Source organism: Cucumis sativus, chromosome 2 (assembly GCF_000004075.3).
Source record: "Cucumis sativus cultivar 9930 chromosome 2, Cucumber_9930_V3, whole genome shotgun sequence".
NCBI lineage: Eukaryota > Viridiplantae > Streptophyta > Magnoliopsida > Cucurbitales > Cucurbitaceae > Cucumis > Cucumis sativus.
The window spans coordinates 14,526,175-14,545,697 of NC_026656.2; the positions used below are offsets into that span (position 1 = coordinate 14,526,175).

Consider the following 19,523-nt stretch of genomic DNA (forward strand, 5'->3'; position numbering starts at 1 on the left):
TCTCTCGCGTCTTTTTCCCCAAGTTTTTTGGTAACGTTTTTATCTCTCTCCTAAATAATTGGGATTAAAGAAAATAAAGGAAAAAACAATTTCCCAAAAATTTAGGTTTTTTTTCTTTTCTTTTCTTTTTTCTAATTGAAAACGGAATTAAATGAAGGCAGTGGAGAGAGCTATAAATTTGGGGCGTCGATTGAGGTCCGATCATGGTGGTGGTGAAGGCGTTCCGATGATTTTTCATAGCCATTGATTTGATTCATACCAACACGGACACATTTTTCTCTTCTTCCTTCTTTTTTATTTCTTAACCTCTATTTCTAGATTCTTTCTCTTCTCCTTATTCTCCAATTCAATCCATTCTTCTTCTTCTTCTTCTTCTTCTTCTTCTTCTTCTTCTTCATCAATGGCGTTCAAGAAAACCCTTGCTCACCGTCTCTTTAACCTTTCCAAAATCTCCGCACAAGCCCTTACCAAATGCCGGATTTCCTCTTCTTCCCTTGCTCTTCGTTTTCCTCCCCATACTAATACTTCCAACATTGCTCATGATCCCGGAGATCATTCCGTGTTTCGTCGTTTTCTTCATAAGCGGGCGGTTGTTACCCAGCCGGCGATTTCGCCGGAGCTTCGGGAGTTGGCAGCTGGAGGGAACATTGTTGAGAAGTTTAAATCCTTAGGGATTGCATCGGATCGTATCCGACTCGATTGCCTTCGTCCTCCTGCGTCTGAGACGTTGGCTACGGATTGGGATAGGTCTGACGTGAAGAACGGATTGACAGTGGAGGATGCGAGGAAGTTGCTAAGGGTAACGCGGATGGAGATGGTGAAGAGGGATTTGAGAGAGATTCAGAAATCGTGGGTTCCGTATTCGGAATTTGTTAGGGTTTGTTGCCAGGGGTGTGATGATTCTGATCAGGGACTTGAGATTGCTCAAATGCTTGATGAATCTGGGACTGTGATTGTTTTAGGAAACGTGGTGTACCTCAGGCCTGAACAGGTAATTTGTTGTCTTCCCGATCTTGATTTGTGTTCTTATTTTACTTTGTCTTTAAATTGGATTAGAGATTTTTTTTTTTGTTACTTTCTGTCTTTGAGTTCTACAGATTTTGATGCTGCTTACCAAATAGGTTCTGGGTTTTTTTTCTTTTCACGAGATCTTTATTTTCAAAGTTCTAATCCTGGATACTACCGAGAACTGATATTCTTTTCTGGTTATTCTTTTTTTTTCTTTTGTTTTCTTCAACAGGCCAGATCTAAATCGTTAAAAGTGGTTCCACGTTTGAGATGAGTTATCCGAAGGATCATATAGACGCCCTTCGACTCATTCAGTGACAAGATTGTTGTTACATTTTCTAGCTTCAATGGATATGGAACACCCAGAGTCGGATTGGTTAGGGGTGGGGTGAGGGGAGTGTGTCATGGCAATTGGGTCTATCAAAATTAGCAAAAATTGACCATAATTTCTGATTCAAATAAATTGGGTAGAGATAAATTTTTTTAGTCAAACTTTTTTGGGAAAAGAGGAAGAGTATGGGTTATATTACAGAAAACAATCTTGTGAGAAAATACAGTGAGAGGAAATAGAGAAGAGGACAAGTTTAGGATGGAAGTAAAGAAATTGAAATTTGTTTTGATCTGAGGGATTCTGGTCGTACATAAACTTAAGTAAGATGTAGGCTTTGTCATCTTAATTTGATCATTGATTGGTCATAGGAGATAGAGGGTCTAGGCTTTGTCATCTTAATTTGATCATTATTTGGTCATAGGAGATAGAGGGTCTAGCCATGTCCTTTATATCTGGTATATGAGTATGATTTGGATTAATATTAGGATTCACTGCCAGAGAAAGTTTCAAGTTTTAAGGAACGAATATGTTTTGGTAAAAAGGAACGGTTTTAATTCAATTTTGCCTATAAGGATAGGATTACACCATTCTGTATACCGAGGCCTTTTGCTAAAGTTCTCTATATTTCTTGTCCTTCACCATTTTGGTGGGTCCAATTGATACTGTAACCCCTTTTTATTTATCCCTTCACTCCTAGTACCTCAAATTTACTGACTTTCTGCCTATACTTCAAATTACTAACCTAATGAGATCAAACTTTGAAAGTTTTCATCCTAGAAACATCTAAGCCACCCGATCCATTTGTTATTTCTTTTATACATGCTGTATTTTTTGTAGCCGGGATAGTTGTTTATCCGGCACCCCTGTTTTTTCAAGTATAATGCTAACAGTTTTTTTCTAATGTATAATACTGCATATTTTGTGGCTACCGACCAAGTTTTATCTTCAAAAGGCTTTTTTCATCCGATGAACCATTTGTTTTGCCTTCAACTAACTATAAATGTGCTAGGTAGTACAAGTTTTTACCCAAATATTTCGTATTGTTTGACCTCAGGTAACTAAAGCCATTGAAGGCCTAATCCCCTTACCATCCGTCATTCCAAATGATGCCATAAGGAAAGAGTTTGAAGCAATGGAGATCCAGAAAGCTGCCATCGACAAACGAGCTGAAACACTTACACGACGAGAGCTCTGGTGCGGATTGGGCTTCCTTGTGGCTCAAACAGCTGCATTCATGAGGCTCACCTTCTGGGAGCTCACTTGGGATGTCATGGAACCAATTTGCTTCTATGTCACCTCAGGTTACTTCATCGCTGGTTATACATTCTTCCTCAAGACCTCGAAAGAACCTTCGTTCGAAGGCTTCTTCCAAAGCCGGTTTAGCACAAAGCAGAAGCGACTGATGAAGCTTCAAAATTTTGATATCGCTCGATACAACAAACTCCGGAGAGCCTGTTTTCCAAACTCCTCAGCTCAAGAACTTCCTTCTTCTTCAGATTCTATGGTGTATGATAACTCAACAAAGATGCAGTTGGATTCTATACATCATTAAAGAAAAAGAAATTTACAAACAGCTTTAAAATAAAGAAAAAGTATACATAGTATGTGATGGTTTAAGCTGTTTCTTTTTCTTCACTACTACTTTTATAACTATCATTAGGTGCGGCGGCTTTGTAAAACAAGAGTACATAGAATTATCATCCCCTCTTCTAACAAAAAAACTGAATCCTTTTTTTCTTATCTAATACAAGTTACAAATTAGGTTGGGCGAGACCATTATTTAGTCACTTTTGTTCTTCAATACAAACAAACGTTAACATTGTACTCTAGTTAAAAAGGAGTCCAAATAGTAGGAAACCTCTTAGAATTTGAGGCTTATTAGTATTATTAATGAGAACGATATATGTTCTGATCTGACCTTACTTGAATTTTGTTGAGCATAAATTTGAATATAACATGATTTAATAGTGTGTTTCGACAATTCAGACTTTCACTCTCATGAAGTTTGAGGTTGATTTAAACTCCATTTGGACACACGAAATAACTATTGGAAAAGAAACGATGTCTCTAATGACTAAGAAGAGAAAGAGAAGCCAACTTCTTGTAGTTGATAGCGATATGAATTGTTGTTTATTGCAAAATGACAACTAAAATTGGAAAATAGAAAAGGAAAGGGTCGACTAATTCTAGTTTGACAGCTAATGATTATAATTTTAATTATTTGTTGCATGATTGTCAACAATTTTTTCTTTTTTCTTTTTTTATTATTTTCACATTCCAAACAAACGAAGTAATTGAGATGATGAAATCATCTTATTCATTATTTAAGTTGGCACATTTATGAGGAACTTATCACTTTGGCTATTTACCCTGACAAAATGCTCGACAACCACCTTTTGTAGTTCAAACACCCGTGACATCTAACTTTACATAACTACCAACTTTAGAGATCAACTTGGACAATCAGCTTTGATGACCTACTTCGATGACCAACTCCATCAATTATCTTCGATGAGTAACTCTAACAACTAACTCAATCGATGTTAATATTAAAAAAAATTGAAAAATAAAATTGGCCGGCAAAAGTGTTTTTCATTTTAATAGTTGTCCTAGTCAAACCACACAAACTTGTAGATAAAAGCACATTTGAGAAAATGTAAACAAAAATACATTTGTCTTCTGATTTTAAAACGTTTTTATAAAAAGTATTTAGTGTACAAGACTTTTGGAAAAACATTTCAAAGTTAGGGTATGACATTGCCTGCATAAAGTAAACTCTCAAAACTTTCCTTTTACTTTTAGTATCACCACACCGACACATTATCATTCCTTTATCTAACCAATATAAAACTTTGATTGCATTTCCAACACTTACATACATATATAATAAGTTAATAACCCTAACCCACAAAACGATGTCAGAAAATGTCCTAAACTCCTTAATAACTTACTTTCTTCATATACGGTGGGACATGTAAAATATTCTACTAAGTATTATAATCATTATAATCTTTATAAATTCACGCTCGTAACATAAACTATTAACTCCATAAACGTATATATATAAAAACTTCACATTTTAAAACTTAAACTAGTGTTTTCTTTTTAGCTTTTTAAATAATGGCGTCTACTTAATAAAATAATTGTGTATCCGAACCATATTTTAAATTTCTTTCATATAATCTTTTCAAACTTGATTTCATATTTTCAATTTTTTTATTCCATCCTTCGTATTGACTTATTTCCATTTAAAAAAAAAGGTTAAAAAAATAGCTTAGCACTTAAAGACATCTACGTATTTTTTTTAAAATAAAAACGTTTAAATCTTTTCCTAATATTTTTTATGCTTACAAAAATGGCAATACTCTAATTCAAATTTAGTAATTTTTGGGGTTTTAAATCAACAATGTGATGTGGAATCATTAAATTTGTTGTTATTATTTTATTTAAGGAAAGTAAAAATATCATGAGTCATTGCCTAATTTGGTTTGTCTATTTTATGAAATTAGAAAGTATGATATTTTTCAATTTATAATATACATAAAACTTATTTTTAAATATAGTAAAAAGGAATCAAAATATTTACAAAAACACATCAAAAAATTTAAAATCTATTAATGATATATATTGCTATTATTAATAATGTTGATTATCATCTTCAAGTTTGAGTTTTGCTACATTTATAAATTTTTTCAAAAAATAAAATATTATTATGTTAATTGACAAGTCAACCCTCACCTAACAAGAAACCTCAACAAAAGGACTCATTGTTTCATAATATTACAAAAACTACCCTTTTAATTAGATATTATTATATATGTTTGTGATTATTAGTTTAGTTTAAGCTTATTTTCAAATATAGCAAAACGAACCAAAATATTTATAAAAGATCACAATTTATATACGATAAATTGAGATAGACAAAATTGATAAACTAGTATACATGTCTAACCTAAATCATGATAAATTTTTATTCGACTGTCAATAAATTGAGATAGATCATGTTAGACTCAAATAGATTATTATCTTATCATGATTGCTATATTTTGCTAAATTTTGTCTTATCTAAAATAATCTCTTTGGTTTATGAACTTTTATATCAATACTCTTTTCACCTTTTAACTTTTTTTAAAAAATGTTTGATAAACCTTCTAAATTTTAGTTATGTATGTAATGGATAGTTAAATTTTAAATTTTGTGTAATATAGTTTTAAAGTTTTGATTTTATATTTTAATAGATTTATGATATGTCATTCAAACAATTAATAAACATTAATACTTGTAATGCAACCCTACGTTTTCAATTTATAAACATATAAAGGAAAAACATCAAATACAAAATTAATTAGAAAATGTAAAGATTTATTAGACATAGAATTTAAAATTCAAATTACTTTTTTAAAAAAACAGTAAGTATATTAAACAATTTTAAATTGTAACTTAACCTAATATTCTTTTATGAGTATTATTATTATTTTTATTTAGAAGCATTTCATTCAGTGCCATCTTTTATGCAATTTCCTAGAAGGAAGATAAATAATCAATTCATATCTTCATGCCTACATTTTCTCTTCCCAAAGTAATTGCAATTATATTATAATTATAAAGTATGTAAATTTGAATCTTTAATATCCATTGAACCATCACCAATAAAGATTAAATTAAGTTAAATTTTCATTATACTTTGATGGCCAATGTATATTAGGAAGCTTTTTATGACACACAAATGCTTTATATATATATATATAGAACAAATGTTAGGTTTGAATCCAAAGTTGGCATCTCTTTTGGATATTCTCAAATGTTCTATGAACCTAATCCTCAAAAGAAGCATTTGCTTTGAAAAATGTGAAAAATAATTCCTACAAATTTGGGAAAGATAATAAGAGATTTTATTATAATTAATTTTCCATTCCAACAAATGAGATTCTCTATGTTTGGAATATGATTCACAAATTCATTGTTTAATTAATTAAATTCTATGTTTAGATCTTAAGCTTTTAAATTTAGGTGTGAATATAGATTTTTAAACTTTGTATGTTTATAAGATATTGACTTATATTCAATATTTTTTTAAAATTTACGATGAAAGTAAAATTACAAATTTAGAATTCTATGAGATAAAATTAATAATAATAAGTTAAATTTATGTCTAATAGGTTATTTAATTTTAAACAATATAAACTTTTTTAGAGATTTATTATACAAGACACTTTAAAGATTTATGAATTGAAATTTAAAAAAATATATCTTACACATCTTATTTATGGTTTAAAATAAAAGGGCCGTGAGAAGAGAAAAACATTATTATAGCATCATTACGTCCTTACAACTATTATTGTAGAAATAATTATATATGATCCGCATGATCGATCATGGCAACATATATGTGAAACGTCTCAATTTAATAGTGGTGATATGCTTGAATGGATAAACGTGTCCTGTGTTCTATTACAATATTAGGATGTATACTTTTGTATTCATTTAGTATATATAGATGTGATCTAGACCACAAATATAAAGCATTATGATCTATTAGAGAACAAACGTTTGAACAAATGTCACATCTTGACCCTATTACAAATATTCAACTCTAAGTAATATATCATTTGATCACTGAAAAGCTTAGACACAAGGTTAGTGTGAGCTTAACTCATCGATATAAGTGATATGGACTTACTTTACTGTTACTTTAAAATTGATCGATGATATTACACTTTACTTTTACTATTTATATTCACTAATATATGACATAACGTATCTAAATGATGTTAGGCTCAATTCTCTATCCGAACATGACACGATAGATAGATGTTGTCCTAAGAAAATAATTTAAATCATATATACTTTTCTTAAACTTCATTTAGGGGCTCAAATATTTTCATGCCCAAAGAAGATAAGAGCATATGTTAGTGAGTCAGCTCCACATTTTTGGATAATTAAAAGGGTAATGACAAACTCATTAACCCAATCATCCATTAATAAAATAATCTTCCCATCATTTATTATGAATATATTATCTAAATTAAGTGTTTATTAATCTATATATATCAACAATATTATTAGAATATTAAGAGAATAATTATAAAATCAATCAACGATTCTTGTCCATTAAAGCATATTAATTATATTATTTGTACTTATTACATATAAAATTAATGAGGCTATTCAATCATTTTTAGGCTAAACTTATATATATATAGATATATATAATAAAGATATCTCTAAACTTAAATATTTTCAATTAAATCCTTTACCTCTAATCTTGCAAAAGAAAAAATGATACATATCAAGACAAGATGATACATATCAAGACAATTTATAATATTTGAAGTGTACGTAATAACAGTCAGATCGAGTTTATCACAAAGATATATCAAACGTGTATTTCGAGTCTATCACAAAGATATATCAAACGTGTATTTATTGTATCCGTATATCTTTTACATTTTATGGATAGATTGAACATTTTTAATTTTTTAGATTTATTTATTTGATAGAATTGAGATAATAAGAGTTTGAACAATAGAGAGAACGAGAGTGAAAGAAGATAAAAAATTTCGAGTAAAACCGACGTGGAGAAGACTATAATAAAATCCCTAAAATCAATATCTGAAAAATGAACCTAAACTTATCGATTTAATTTTCTTGTAACTATACAAGAGACAGATAAATAATAACACAAACCTAATCAAATCAGAAACCCACACGAAACAATTTCATACTACAGTTATTTGCATTTCAACTCCAAACTACAGAAAACAAGTCTAAAATAAATCCTTGAAGGACAGCAAAAAGAATACTATTTAACTACTCTTTGAAAACTCATTGCATTGGCACAAGTTGGATCTGATCTTCCACTTGAATCACACTTAGCAAGAAGCCCAAAAGGATCTCTCTTTTTTTACATCTAATTGATGGAAGGCTTATGCAAAAGCAATATAATTAAGAAGAATAATAAAAGGGGGTTTGTTTAATTAATTAAATAGGTCATAAGGTTGCATGTTTTGTTGCTTCTTCATAATCTTTGAACTCATCTCTTCCTCCTCCACTTTGTCTCTGCCTTCTAAACCTTCTGTAATATATGTACTGAAGAATTATCTATTGGGATTGAGAGTTAAGGCTCTTTTTCACAAATCACTTTAACAAGTAGTAATAATTATAATAATAAAACAAATAATTTGAAAAGTTATGAGGTTCCAAAGAAAACATTAGCATGTTTGTCAATTTTCAACTAAAAGGATTTGTGTATAGTAAAAATCACTTCAAATATATAGTTTGAGTTAATTAAGCACACTAAATTTAGCATACTAATGAAAATGTAGAGATAGAATATTAGAAAAGGATACAAATAAGTCAAGGAGGACACAAACAACAGCATCAAGCAGCCATGGCATGTTGGCTTTGATGCTCTCCCATTCTGTACTTCTCACTACAATGCTGCACTTTTTTTTCATTTTTCATTCTTAGTATACAAATTAAACAAATAAACGTCTTTTCGTGTGTGTTCGAAAGTGACTTTAAAATTGTTAAAATTATTTTTGTCATGTTTAAAATCATTCGGAAACGCACATTTAATCTCTCAAATTGATTTTGAATTAATGAAGAAGTTTTTTTAATCATTTTAGAACCACTCCCAGAACATGTCATTAATTAGTCAAAATAACTTCGAGATTATATTGAGATCACAATAGTACGAACCTTGCGACATAAGTGGCATTAGCAATCAAGGCAAACACAAACATGAGAGGATTCAGCCCCTGTTCATACATCAAAACATAACCCTATTGTATTACACACTTAAACACAAGTAATTTGAGGATCAAGAAGATTAAAAGATATATTCTCACCTCCACACTTCCTCTTTTGATCTGGCCAAATAAAATGAATAAATTAGAGTGAAATTATAATAATAACAATGAAACCACTATATGAGTTTTGAAATTTGAATACTCACATTTAACCAGATTTGAGGGAGTCGACCACCCATGTAAATGGCAGCCATGAGCCAACCCAACAATTGGCCAAAACCACTATGACTTGAATGTTCCTGCAAACACCATTATTAAACCAAATTATATCATATAATTATTTTTCATTCTATTAATCTCATTTTTTTTATCTTATAAACACAATTGTTCATTTGCTTACTTGTAAAAGTTTTCTTCCACTAAATCCATCTGAGAAGCCCTTAGTTTGGAACGGCAAATTTGCTGATGCTGCTAAAAATGTTCCATAACCAACCTAAAATAATATACCAAAATATCCCCTAATTATTTACATGAATCATAAAGTTTTGACGATTAATGTTGTTTAGCAAATTCAAACTAGATACCATGGAATGATCTTAAGTCTTATTATTTACCTATAACTATTATTCTTATTTAAATTTCAAATTTCAAATCAATTTTTGTGTTTGAATATTTAGATTATATATAGGTTTGTTCTTGGCTTTCTTTGATATTAGTTTTGGTTTGGATATCTTCTTATGTCATGTGTATATATTGCGCTGTATAGTGGTTTAAGGTTACACTTTTTACAGATTTTTTTTTGCAGCAAATATCAATCTTCGTAACTGTATCAACATATTGAAGTGGTCTCTAAATCATATTGAGTCATTCTTTCTACAACATCAGTACTATATCTCTTGAGAATGAATTCTCACTTCTAAAGAGAACGACTCAAGTAGTATCACTCAATTAACCTACAAAATTTTACCTACTTGAGTTAGATTTTGAAAGAAAAGTATAATGTTTAGAGAGAATAAATAACATAACGTAATTTTATTCCAAACGGGATCTCTCTCGTAATTTTATTCCAAACGGGATCTCTCTGATTTTTTTCCACATTTTTCTAAGTTAATTTTACTGGAAATTAAATAAAAGTAGTTATAAATTAAAAAGACGTTTTTAAAAATAGCAAAATAAGTTAAAATATTTACAAATTATAACAAAATTATGAATTCTATCGATAAACTTCTATCACCAATGACTATCAATGTCTATAAAATATGAAAATTTTGTGAAATTAATCATTAATTATTGAATTAAAATTAATTTATACGACACTATAAGTTTAAGAAAATAAATTTGATTTTTTTCTCAATAAAAAAAATTTGTAATTTGTTGTTTTATTATTATTTACTCATAAAAAAATAGTTTACTTAAACTAACAAAACCCAAAATTATTTATGACTATTGTTTTTCATAAATTTCATATTTATTCTTTGTAATTTTTTAATAAATTTCATATTTATCCTCTGTAATTTTTTAATATTGCACGACAATTTTGTTTGCTTCACTCCTTTTTCTTCTTCTTCATGATTTATTCTTCATCTCCTTATATTACTAACTTTTCATATTATTTTTTCTTCTTATTCCCATATTTCATTGTTTGTAATTTCTTCATTTCCTTTTGTACAATTTCTTCCTTCTTTTTCCTCTCTCAATCTTCTTTTTTTTTCTTGATACAAGATTATTTAAACTATGTTTAGACGGAGTATACGATCGTTTATCGTTTTTAATTGTTTTTCTACACGTGTGTGATTGAGAGATATTTTAGTTATTTTATATTGTAAACTTTTTTTTTTCAAAATTGTTTGTTGTTCTATCTCTTAAAAAAATACCTAAAAAACTAATTAATTTTGAGAAGAGAAGAAAAAAGATATACGGCGAATGAAGGAAAGAGAAATAACCGATCGAGGAATGGGGCGAGGCTGGGTGACAGCGGAATGGGAGAAGACGGCGGCGGTGTCAGATTCATCGTCGGAAGACGAGCTGTCATTACCGAGAGCGGATGGCCCACTTTTGGGTAAGCGGAGAAACGCCCGAAAGGGCGGCGTGTCGCTTCCGGCCAACGATCGAGCTGATGTGTAGTAGAATTCTCGGCGAGGCGTTGGCTTCGGCGAAGCTTTGGGAATTGGAATTCCAACATAGCCAACCCCTTTATTGCCTTTCAACGGCGTTTTTTCCTCTTCCCCCTTATACCATCACAACAATATAAATAAATATATATACACACACCCATATAAACCAATTACTTTTAAAATCAATTATTGTTAATAATATATACTTGAAAATTAAAAAAAAAAAAAAACTAAACATTTTTATTATTTTTACAAATTATATTTACCTGTACTTAATTGTAAAACAAATACAACCAAAAATTAAGAAGAAGAAAAAAGAAAAAAGAAATCAGATGTGAATTATTGAACTAAAAAGAGAAACACTAGCTATTTTTTTAATAAAAAAAAAGAAAGAAGTATGTAAAAAATGAATAATATTTAAAGAGATAAGAATCTAAAACAAAATCAATAGAACAGAAGAGAAAAAGACAAGCACTAAAAAAGTTGGAAGAATTAAATATAAATAAGATGTAGTTAAAAACGATACCGTATGGTCAGATTTGGCCTTGCGGTCGATGCAGCATTTAGTGACGTAGTCATAATAAACACTTTGCAGTACCAAAACTATCGTATTCACTGTGTAAAGCTGCACACATGAATGCATAATTATCATTACATCACTATTTATTTTAGAAACAAAGAATAGGGAAATTGTGAAGTAAAATTTTGAATTATGAAAATTAATTTATAATGAACAAAAGAAAGAATAAAATAGAAAAGGTTATGAAACAAAAATGGATGCATAGTTATCTTAACCCCACAACACCCAATAAATTAATCAAAAAGCTGCTGCCAAATGCCCATTAAATATAAATACCTTAAAAGTAAAAGTAAGTGGGAAACTCTTTCATTAATTTAATATTTAAAAACACCAACAATAGAAAAAGTGAAAACAAGATCTGTCTCTTGAATATTAATAATTTGGCAAATTTTTCAAAACTAATTTCATCATGATTACTATATACCTCCAAATTAAATTGCATTAAATTCTAATAAAATCACTCAAAATAAATAGTTCAAATTAATTAAAAAATATCAAGGTGTTACATTAAATTGATTTTTGATCTCAGATTTGATAAATAAAAAACGGGCTTAATAGTTCAATAAATTATAGACATTTTAACAAATGTTCATAGATAATGATTTATTATAGAAGTGAATATATATTTAGACCAATTAAAAGTACAAATAAATAAATAAATTTATTTGCTGATAAAACTAAATATTTGCCTTCAATTCATTTGACAACTCTATCCATCATTATTTATTCATTTACTTATGAAAACTACACTGTCATACTTGAATTCTTGATTACTTGTTTCTAAAACATGAAAAAGACAAAAACTAAGGGGGATGAAAATTGCAATCAAACTCAAATGTTAAAAATGAACCCTTAAAATTACATAATTACAATTGTATAAGTTTTTGAATCTTGATATTTTTATAGGTTAAATTTTAATAATTATTGTAAGTTTAAGAAACCCATTTAAATACTTTTACAAGTTTAGTGGTTTAATTGTTACATTATGGAAGCGCTTGATTAATGGTAAAAATTATTAGGAAAGTTAATGAACAAAGAAATGAAAAATGTGGCAGTTTTGGTGAGAAATTTGAGTTGGTACTAACAATGAGAAAATAAATTTGGATGAACTAAAGTGGGATTGATTTTTTTACTCAACTAATTAACTTAACCCTTCCAAATTATTCAACTTGTCAACCACTCCTAAGATCATATTCTAGTAGTAATTTTTATAATTTGTCCAACGGTAAAATAGTAGTGATTTTTACAATTTGCCAACCGCAAAAGTAGAAACCAGACTAACTTAAACTCACATGAATTATTATTGAATTAAACTCGAGAAGGAAAAAGGACTCACCAGTGCTGTGTAGAGCTGAGTGGGGAGCTGAAATGAAAAGACAAAAAAATCAGTGGTGGGTTTGATAGAGCCATTGAAGACGCAGTATTTTCATGGACCGTAAACAGAGTCAGACCAAACAAGTCACTCACCGTGGCAGGTTCCAGAAGGCACCCCACAAGGTTAAACACATCACTGCAAAAAACAAACAAAAAGATAAAATAAAACCAAAACACGACGGGGTTATAATATAGGCGAAGCCCAAAACGAGGGCGTAAGAGAAGTATTACCCGGCCACCCAAGTGAGGAGGAAGAGGAGAGAAACGCCATGGCTGGATTTGGTACGAAAATTGGTAACGATTTGAGGGATCTCAGCAAGTCCCCAACATAATAAACTTACAAGCCCGAAACCGAACGACATGTCGTCTCTTAGATTGCAAAGACAATCCTTGAAGTACGTTTCTACCCATCCCACGCATCGTTTCTGCTCCTTCACACAATACCAACCCTCCATTCTCTCTCTCTCTCTCTCTCTCTGTTTCTTAGAGCTTTCAACGATAAAGCAAACCTTCCTTCTTCTTTTTAAAGCTATCTTCTTCAATTTAGAATGAAATATTAAATACTTTTTGGAAATTTATTTATTGGTTTTTATATTTATTGGATTTATGATGGTCAATATTTAAATTCACTATCCAACCATTTTTTCATTTTTTTTTTATTTTAAATTCATTTTTGTTTTTTAATACTTAAAAAAAAAACTTAAATTGAAAGATTAGAATTTCACATTCAAAAACCAAGAAAACTCATGATAAGACGGATGAATTACTACTCCTATTATCAATTAATTTTGAGATAGAACCTCAGGTTATCAGACAATATATCTTATCGAATGAAATAATATTTTTAGTTTTAAAGTAGAAAAAAGTAGGAGTAAGGTGTAAAGTTGCGAGAACTCAACTTACGAGTGGTAAATTAAGCTAAACTATATGGATAATAAATTAATAAACCATATAAATGTTGTATATGATTTTTTAAAAAAAATACCTCTTGAAGAAAATGGATTTTAAAGTAAATTCTATACATATATATATATAACAAAATGATATTTTGAGCTTTTAAAATTTGCTATGAAATATGCTCTAATATTCTTTCTTTTTTGTTTTGCTATTTTTGTCTTCCATTTTTTTAACCTTTATGTTGTGTTTATGTACTAATTTCCACTTTAACACATCATTTCCTTTTAATTTTAAAATTTTAAATATTAATTTGGCTAAAAATTCAAAATTTCAAATTGTGTTACTAATTAGGTTCATGTATGTTTCAAAAATCAAATACTTTATTTTATTTTTGAATTTTTCAAAAAGTGTGTGGATAAATTTAAACATTATTTCACTCCATAATCTTACATGTGTTGGCCAACAGTTGATAGTATTGGGAGTGATAAAATATTAAATCTTTTCAATAATTTCTTTGTATATATTTCACATTTAAATTAGAAAATAAATTAAATGTATATCTTTTATTAATAAAGAAAGAAATATCAAATATGCTTTATTATGTTATTCATATTATTCATTATTGTTTTTGTAACTTTCATAATCATTACTAAAACGAAATTTTGTTTGCACTAAATTCGAAAACTTTCTAATTAATTAGCAAAAAGAGAAAAAAAAAGTAATTAAGAAAAGAAAAAAAGAAAAAGAAAAATAGATGAACAATAACATTCAAATTCAAAAGTTGGTGGATATTCTGAATTCTATAATTAATGTACTTTCTGAGACAATTTTATTTGTCCATCAAGTTGGATATTCGTTTTTAGTTGGATATTCCTAACATTTTTTTATATATATATAATATTCTAAATAACTCTAGTTTGGATTATAACATTTTTTCGATCTCATAACACTATTTATTATTATTTAATCAATTTAAAAAATATATTCACTTTAAATATAAACTATTAAAACTCTAATTAAAATAATTTCCATAAATGTATAGACTATAATGATAACATATACTATAATTATCGATCTAATAAGTTTCAAATACTTCTAAATATTGGAATAATAATTAATTTTGTAAAAGTTTCTTATTTTTTAAAAATAAAGAAAAAATAGGGAGGGTATGATTATGTAGAAAACTCTCTTCAATAAAATTTGCAACCTTTTTGCATTGTTTTGTTGATAAGAGTAAAATAAATGCTCAAAATTGCATCATCCAATTTTCTCTATCCTCTTTTCAAGGTCTACTACTTTTTTTCTTTCTTTTTTTTTGTGTGTTATTAATATATTTTATTTCAATGCTCATCATGTCGCCATTTTTACTTTGGGTTTCTTTCTTTCTTTTTTTTGTGGGTACAATTTTGACAATATGGTCATACTCATTTTTTATTTCAAAAGGTTTAAAAAGAACAAAAGAGAATCCTCTTTAATTGGGGGTAATTTAGTCATTTTGGATGTTATTACGAGGTTCGTTTGAGAGAGAAGAGTAAGAATGATCGATTCTATACTATTTTGATGGTAAATTCTCTTTATTTTTTCATTATCGGATGATTCTCAACAATCTTATAACTCCTACCTTACAATGAAAAACTTTTCTACACTTGAAATTAGAAAATTATCGAATATAACGTTTTCCTTAAATAATGTTACTTCACCTTTTAATTTAGCATTTTCTGAAAATTTTGTTAAAATAGTTTTTCTTGATTCTTTCCTATTCAAATTGATTTCAAGAGTCAAACAAAAATTAAACTTTTAGTTTTTTTTTGAAGTTTAAGAATTTTTGGTTGCTTCTCTCTTCCGAGCAATTGTGCAATGGTCTACATAAGAAAAATGACTCTAGAAACGACCATTGGTTGACTGACGACGCTAAATTGTGAAAAGGATTAAGAACTTTTTGAGTTATTTCTTATGAGGTGCCTTTCTTTATTTGTTTGTTCTTTTATCAAAATGATGGTGCAATTCACGATGCTCCTAATTGTTGTTGTATATACAAAACATTGCTCAATAATTGAATATGTGTGATTGATTAATTAATTCAGTATATTTAGGGTTTGGCTGCACTTCGAGAAGTGTAACTACTGATTAAATATGAAAAGAGAGATTAATTAGGTAGATACTTTAACAACGTTGTAATTGTGAACAAAAAGGTTAGGTAACATTAATTGCCACCTTTTTGGTATATATGTGAAAAGCATTTAAAAATCCCCATCAAAAGCTTGACGGTAATTGAAGCAAATAATCAATATGCATGATAAACATTTTATGGTAAATAGTTTAGTTCTTTAATTAAAGCAAAGTAGAAGTGGGGCTTTTTTCTTTTTTGTATTAATTAACTCTGCATTCTGTATAAATGATATAACTAATATAAGGTAATAATGAATGTATATCAGTTAAATATGAACTCGTAGTCTAATCACAAATATACCTATGTTATTTTGATATATACTTCATATAAAATACTATCAATCATGGTTAGTTAATAGTCTTAGATAATCAATATGATAGGTAGTCATATATAATCAATATGATAGGTATATCGTTGATTTATCAATGATATAAAAATGACAAAGATATAAGCTTGCAATACATGAATTGAAATGTATCGATTACATAACTTCATGCATGTCTATTAACGAGATTTGTTAGTTAATTGACGACATGTACTTAGATACATACCATTAAATTCGAGTATTTTGCGCACATACCATACAAAACATTCGAGTATTTTGCGCACATACCATACAAAACATGAATTAAAATTCTATGTCAATCATGTATCAACATCATTCACAAACTCAATATGTATATATAAAGGTAAATTAATATTGTATATAAACATGTGATGAAGTGCAACTATAATTTATTGTCATCAGAACAAATACACAATTTTTTTCTTAAATACAAACTTCGTTTGAATTACTAAAAAAATATTTTTTTACCATTATTTTTTCCAAAACAACTATTTTTTATTAAAAAATTAAATACATGAAAATTTCCACACTAAACTTCAAATTTAGCCTAACCTGTCATTTTTTTCTAACAATTATTCCATAGGGGTACCCTTTTTTATTTGATAAGTTTTTTGTGTTAATTTCAAGAAACTACCAAACAATAATGGATCAATAAAGTGAGGAAGACAACTGATGAGATGAATATGTTTCAAATTTTATTATGACTGAACTTAGCCATGGTTTTGGTGCAGATTCAAAGAGGTCATGCATCTTATATATACTATCACACTCACATACATTGTTCTATCACTTTTCTTTTTCGAAAGGAACCATCTAGAATTTTGATTTAGTATATGTTAGATAATACATTTGGTTATTCAATGTTATAAAATGGTAAGATTGGTCTCTAAAAATGTATATCGATTGTGAGATATGGATAACAAATAGGGGAGAAAAAGAAGAGAGGGGGGAGAAAATTAAAAAAAGAAAGAAGAAGAAGAAAGTTTGATTTTTCTACCAATTCATGTTGCCATTGCCACCTAAGCACAAGTCTTATTTTCATTTGTTCAACTTTTTGTTTTGGAGTGACCTCTAAATTCATTCTTCGTATTTAAGAACTATATTGACTAATCTAAAACATAAGAGTCTTACAAAACTTAGAAACTAAAATTTATATATATTTTTTTCTTTTTAAGTTTTCTAATATTGGATTTCTAATAGTTATTGAGTTGGATGGCTTTTAGTAGTGCATGATTGCTCGTCGACATAAATGTGTGGTTCCTACCATTTGAATTAACAAACAAATATCTTAAATTATAGCTAGTACTATCACTATCTCGTTTATATATATGCATGTATATTTTAAAGGATATCCTATTTTACAATCTCTAACTTTACTCTCATCAAATGTTATTGGAGTACATTTGAAATAAAAGCTATATAAGACTATAACAACCCCATCTTCCAATAATATTATTATTAAAAAAAAATTAATTAATTACAATAAACATTATTTCAAAATCCATATTTACTATTTATTACCATTTTCAATATTTAACATTCATCATTATCATTCAAACTAAAATAATCTACATCACAAACATAAATATTTATTGTAATTCAACAAGAGGTGGATTTATTAAGGAGTCGGGACTCGAGAGCATGTGCCTCCTTACATTTTTAATTTTTATATTTTAATATTAATTTTATGAAGTGTTAAATTACAATATATATTAAATAATATTTTATTGTTACTAGGTCGTATTCCCTGAATCTGTCACTCAATTCAACAACAATAATTTAGGATTATATTAATATGGTTTAATAGATGTTGGTTGCATGTGTTGATGCATCTATTGCAAGTCCTATATTACAACACCTACCTTATAAATCTTCAATATATATATATATAAATATAGATGATGAGGAGAGAAAATAAAAAGGAAATAAAAGAGAGAAATATATATAAAGACAAAGACAAAAAAAGGAAAAAGGAAAACGTTATGTAGTTGCCGCATCCGAGTTAGGACTATGGATAAGCATTGAACTAAAAGTTGGCATGTCTGCCACGTGTTCTCTTTCGTGGAGAAACGTCGCCGTTTCCTCCTTCTCCCAAACTAAAACAAAAAAACAAAATTCTATCCTTGCTTTCCACTTTTCTAAACAATACATTTCTTTTACTAAAAAAACTTATGATCAACTTTAAACTATAATAATCTAAACTCCCACTAAAAAATAATTATTAACTATCAAAAATCAGTTTATTCTTATAAATAAAATGAAAACCTAATTTCTTAAAATTTAAACAAAGAAAAAATATTTTTAACTTTTAATTGCTAATTGTCCAACCCATACATCGAATATGACAGATAAGGCCATGTTCTTTGACACGTCATCTACTCATTGTGTTTGGAATGCAAATCTCTGATAGCCACCTCATCACCTCATCTTTAATTTTGTCGCTTTTGTTTTTTTTTTTTTCATATTCTTTTTAATTTCCCATTGAAATGAAATTTTTTTAAATTTATTTACTATTGGGTCAGTCTATGTATGATCAGAAAATTCATCTTTATCAATTCAGCTTAGGGATTTTGGCATTTAATTGATTATATCATACGGTTTTTTACTTTTGATTTTTAGTAAAACATTTATTGTTTTACTAAAAAAAAACTTAAAAGACGTTTTTTAGTCTATGAGAGAAAAAATTTAAACGGAAGAAAGAGATATTCAAAAACTGAGTTTTGTTTTCAAGCTGACGGGGAACGTGGAATGGAAAATAACGGAGGGAAAGTGATTTTGGGATCCATGTTTTTTTCCTAAGGAAAAGGCTCTTAATTGCTTTTAATGTTTTCTTTTTGACGAATAAATGCTTTCAATATGAAGTCTTTTCTTTTTTATATATTTGATTGTTTTAATATATTTTTTAAATTTTACAAACATAATATCTTTGAGTTCAAATTACATATTTCCTTT

The 19,523-nt window shown here is 28.4% G+C and overlaps 2 protein-coding genes across 3 annotated transcripts; one reads left to right on the forward strand and one right to left on the reverse strand.

Moving 5' to 3' along the window:
• Window positions 1-111: 111 nt before the first annotated feature.
• Window positions 112-3,256, forward strand: LOC105434446 (calcium uniporter protein 2, mitochondrial). The gene is made up of 2 exons (XM_011651070.2): window positions 112-991; window positions 2,394-3,256. Exons 1-2 carry the CDS (start codon window positions 401-403, stop codon window positions 2,889-2,891), a joined length of 1,089 nt encoding a protein of 362 aa, XP_011649372.1. The 5' UTR covers window positions 112-400; the 3' UTR covers window positions 2,892-3,256.
• A 4,694-nt stretch (window positions 3,257-7,950) lies between these two features.
• Window positions 7,951-13,683, reverse strand: LOC101208096 (hypothetical protein). 2 transcript variants are annotated; one of them, XM_004148387.3, is made up of 11 exons: window positions 13,390-13,679; window positions 13,252-13,294; window positions 13,121-13,147; window positions 11,731-11,829; window positions 11,034-11,318; window positions 9,491-9,583; window positions 9,297-9,389; window positions 9,190-9,210; window positions 9,041-9,099; window positions 8,689-8,779; window positions 7,951-8,440 (listed from the first exon to the last, which is right to left on the reverse strand). In XM_004148387.3, the coding sequence occupies exons 1-11, from the start codon at window positions 13,611-13,613 to the stop codon at window positions 8,330-8,332; spliced, it is 1,146 nt and encodes a 381-aa protein (XP_004148435.1). In that variant the 5' UTR covers window positions 13,614-13,679; the 3' UTR covers window positions 7,951-8,329. The 2 variants fall into 2 exon arrangements, with proteins under 2 accessions (XP_004148435.1, XP_031736433.1); XM_031880573.1 differs by lacking the exon at window positions 8,689-8,779 and having other exon boundaries at window positions 7,951-8,414; window positions 13,390-13,683.
• Between the last annotated feature and the right edge of the window lie 5,840 nt (window positions 13,684-19,523).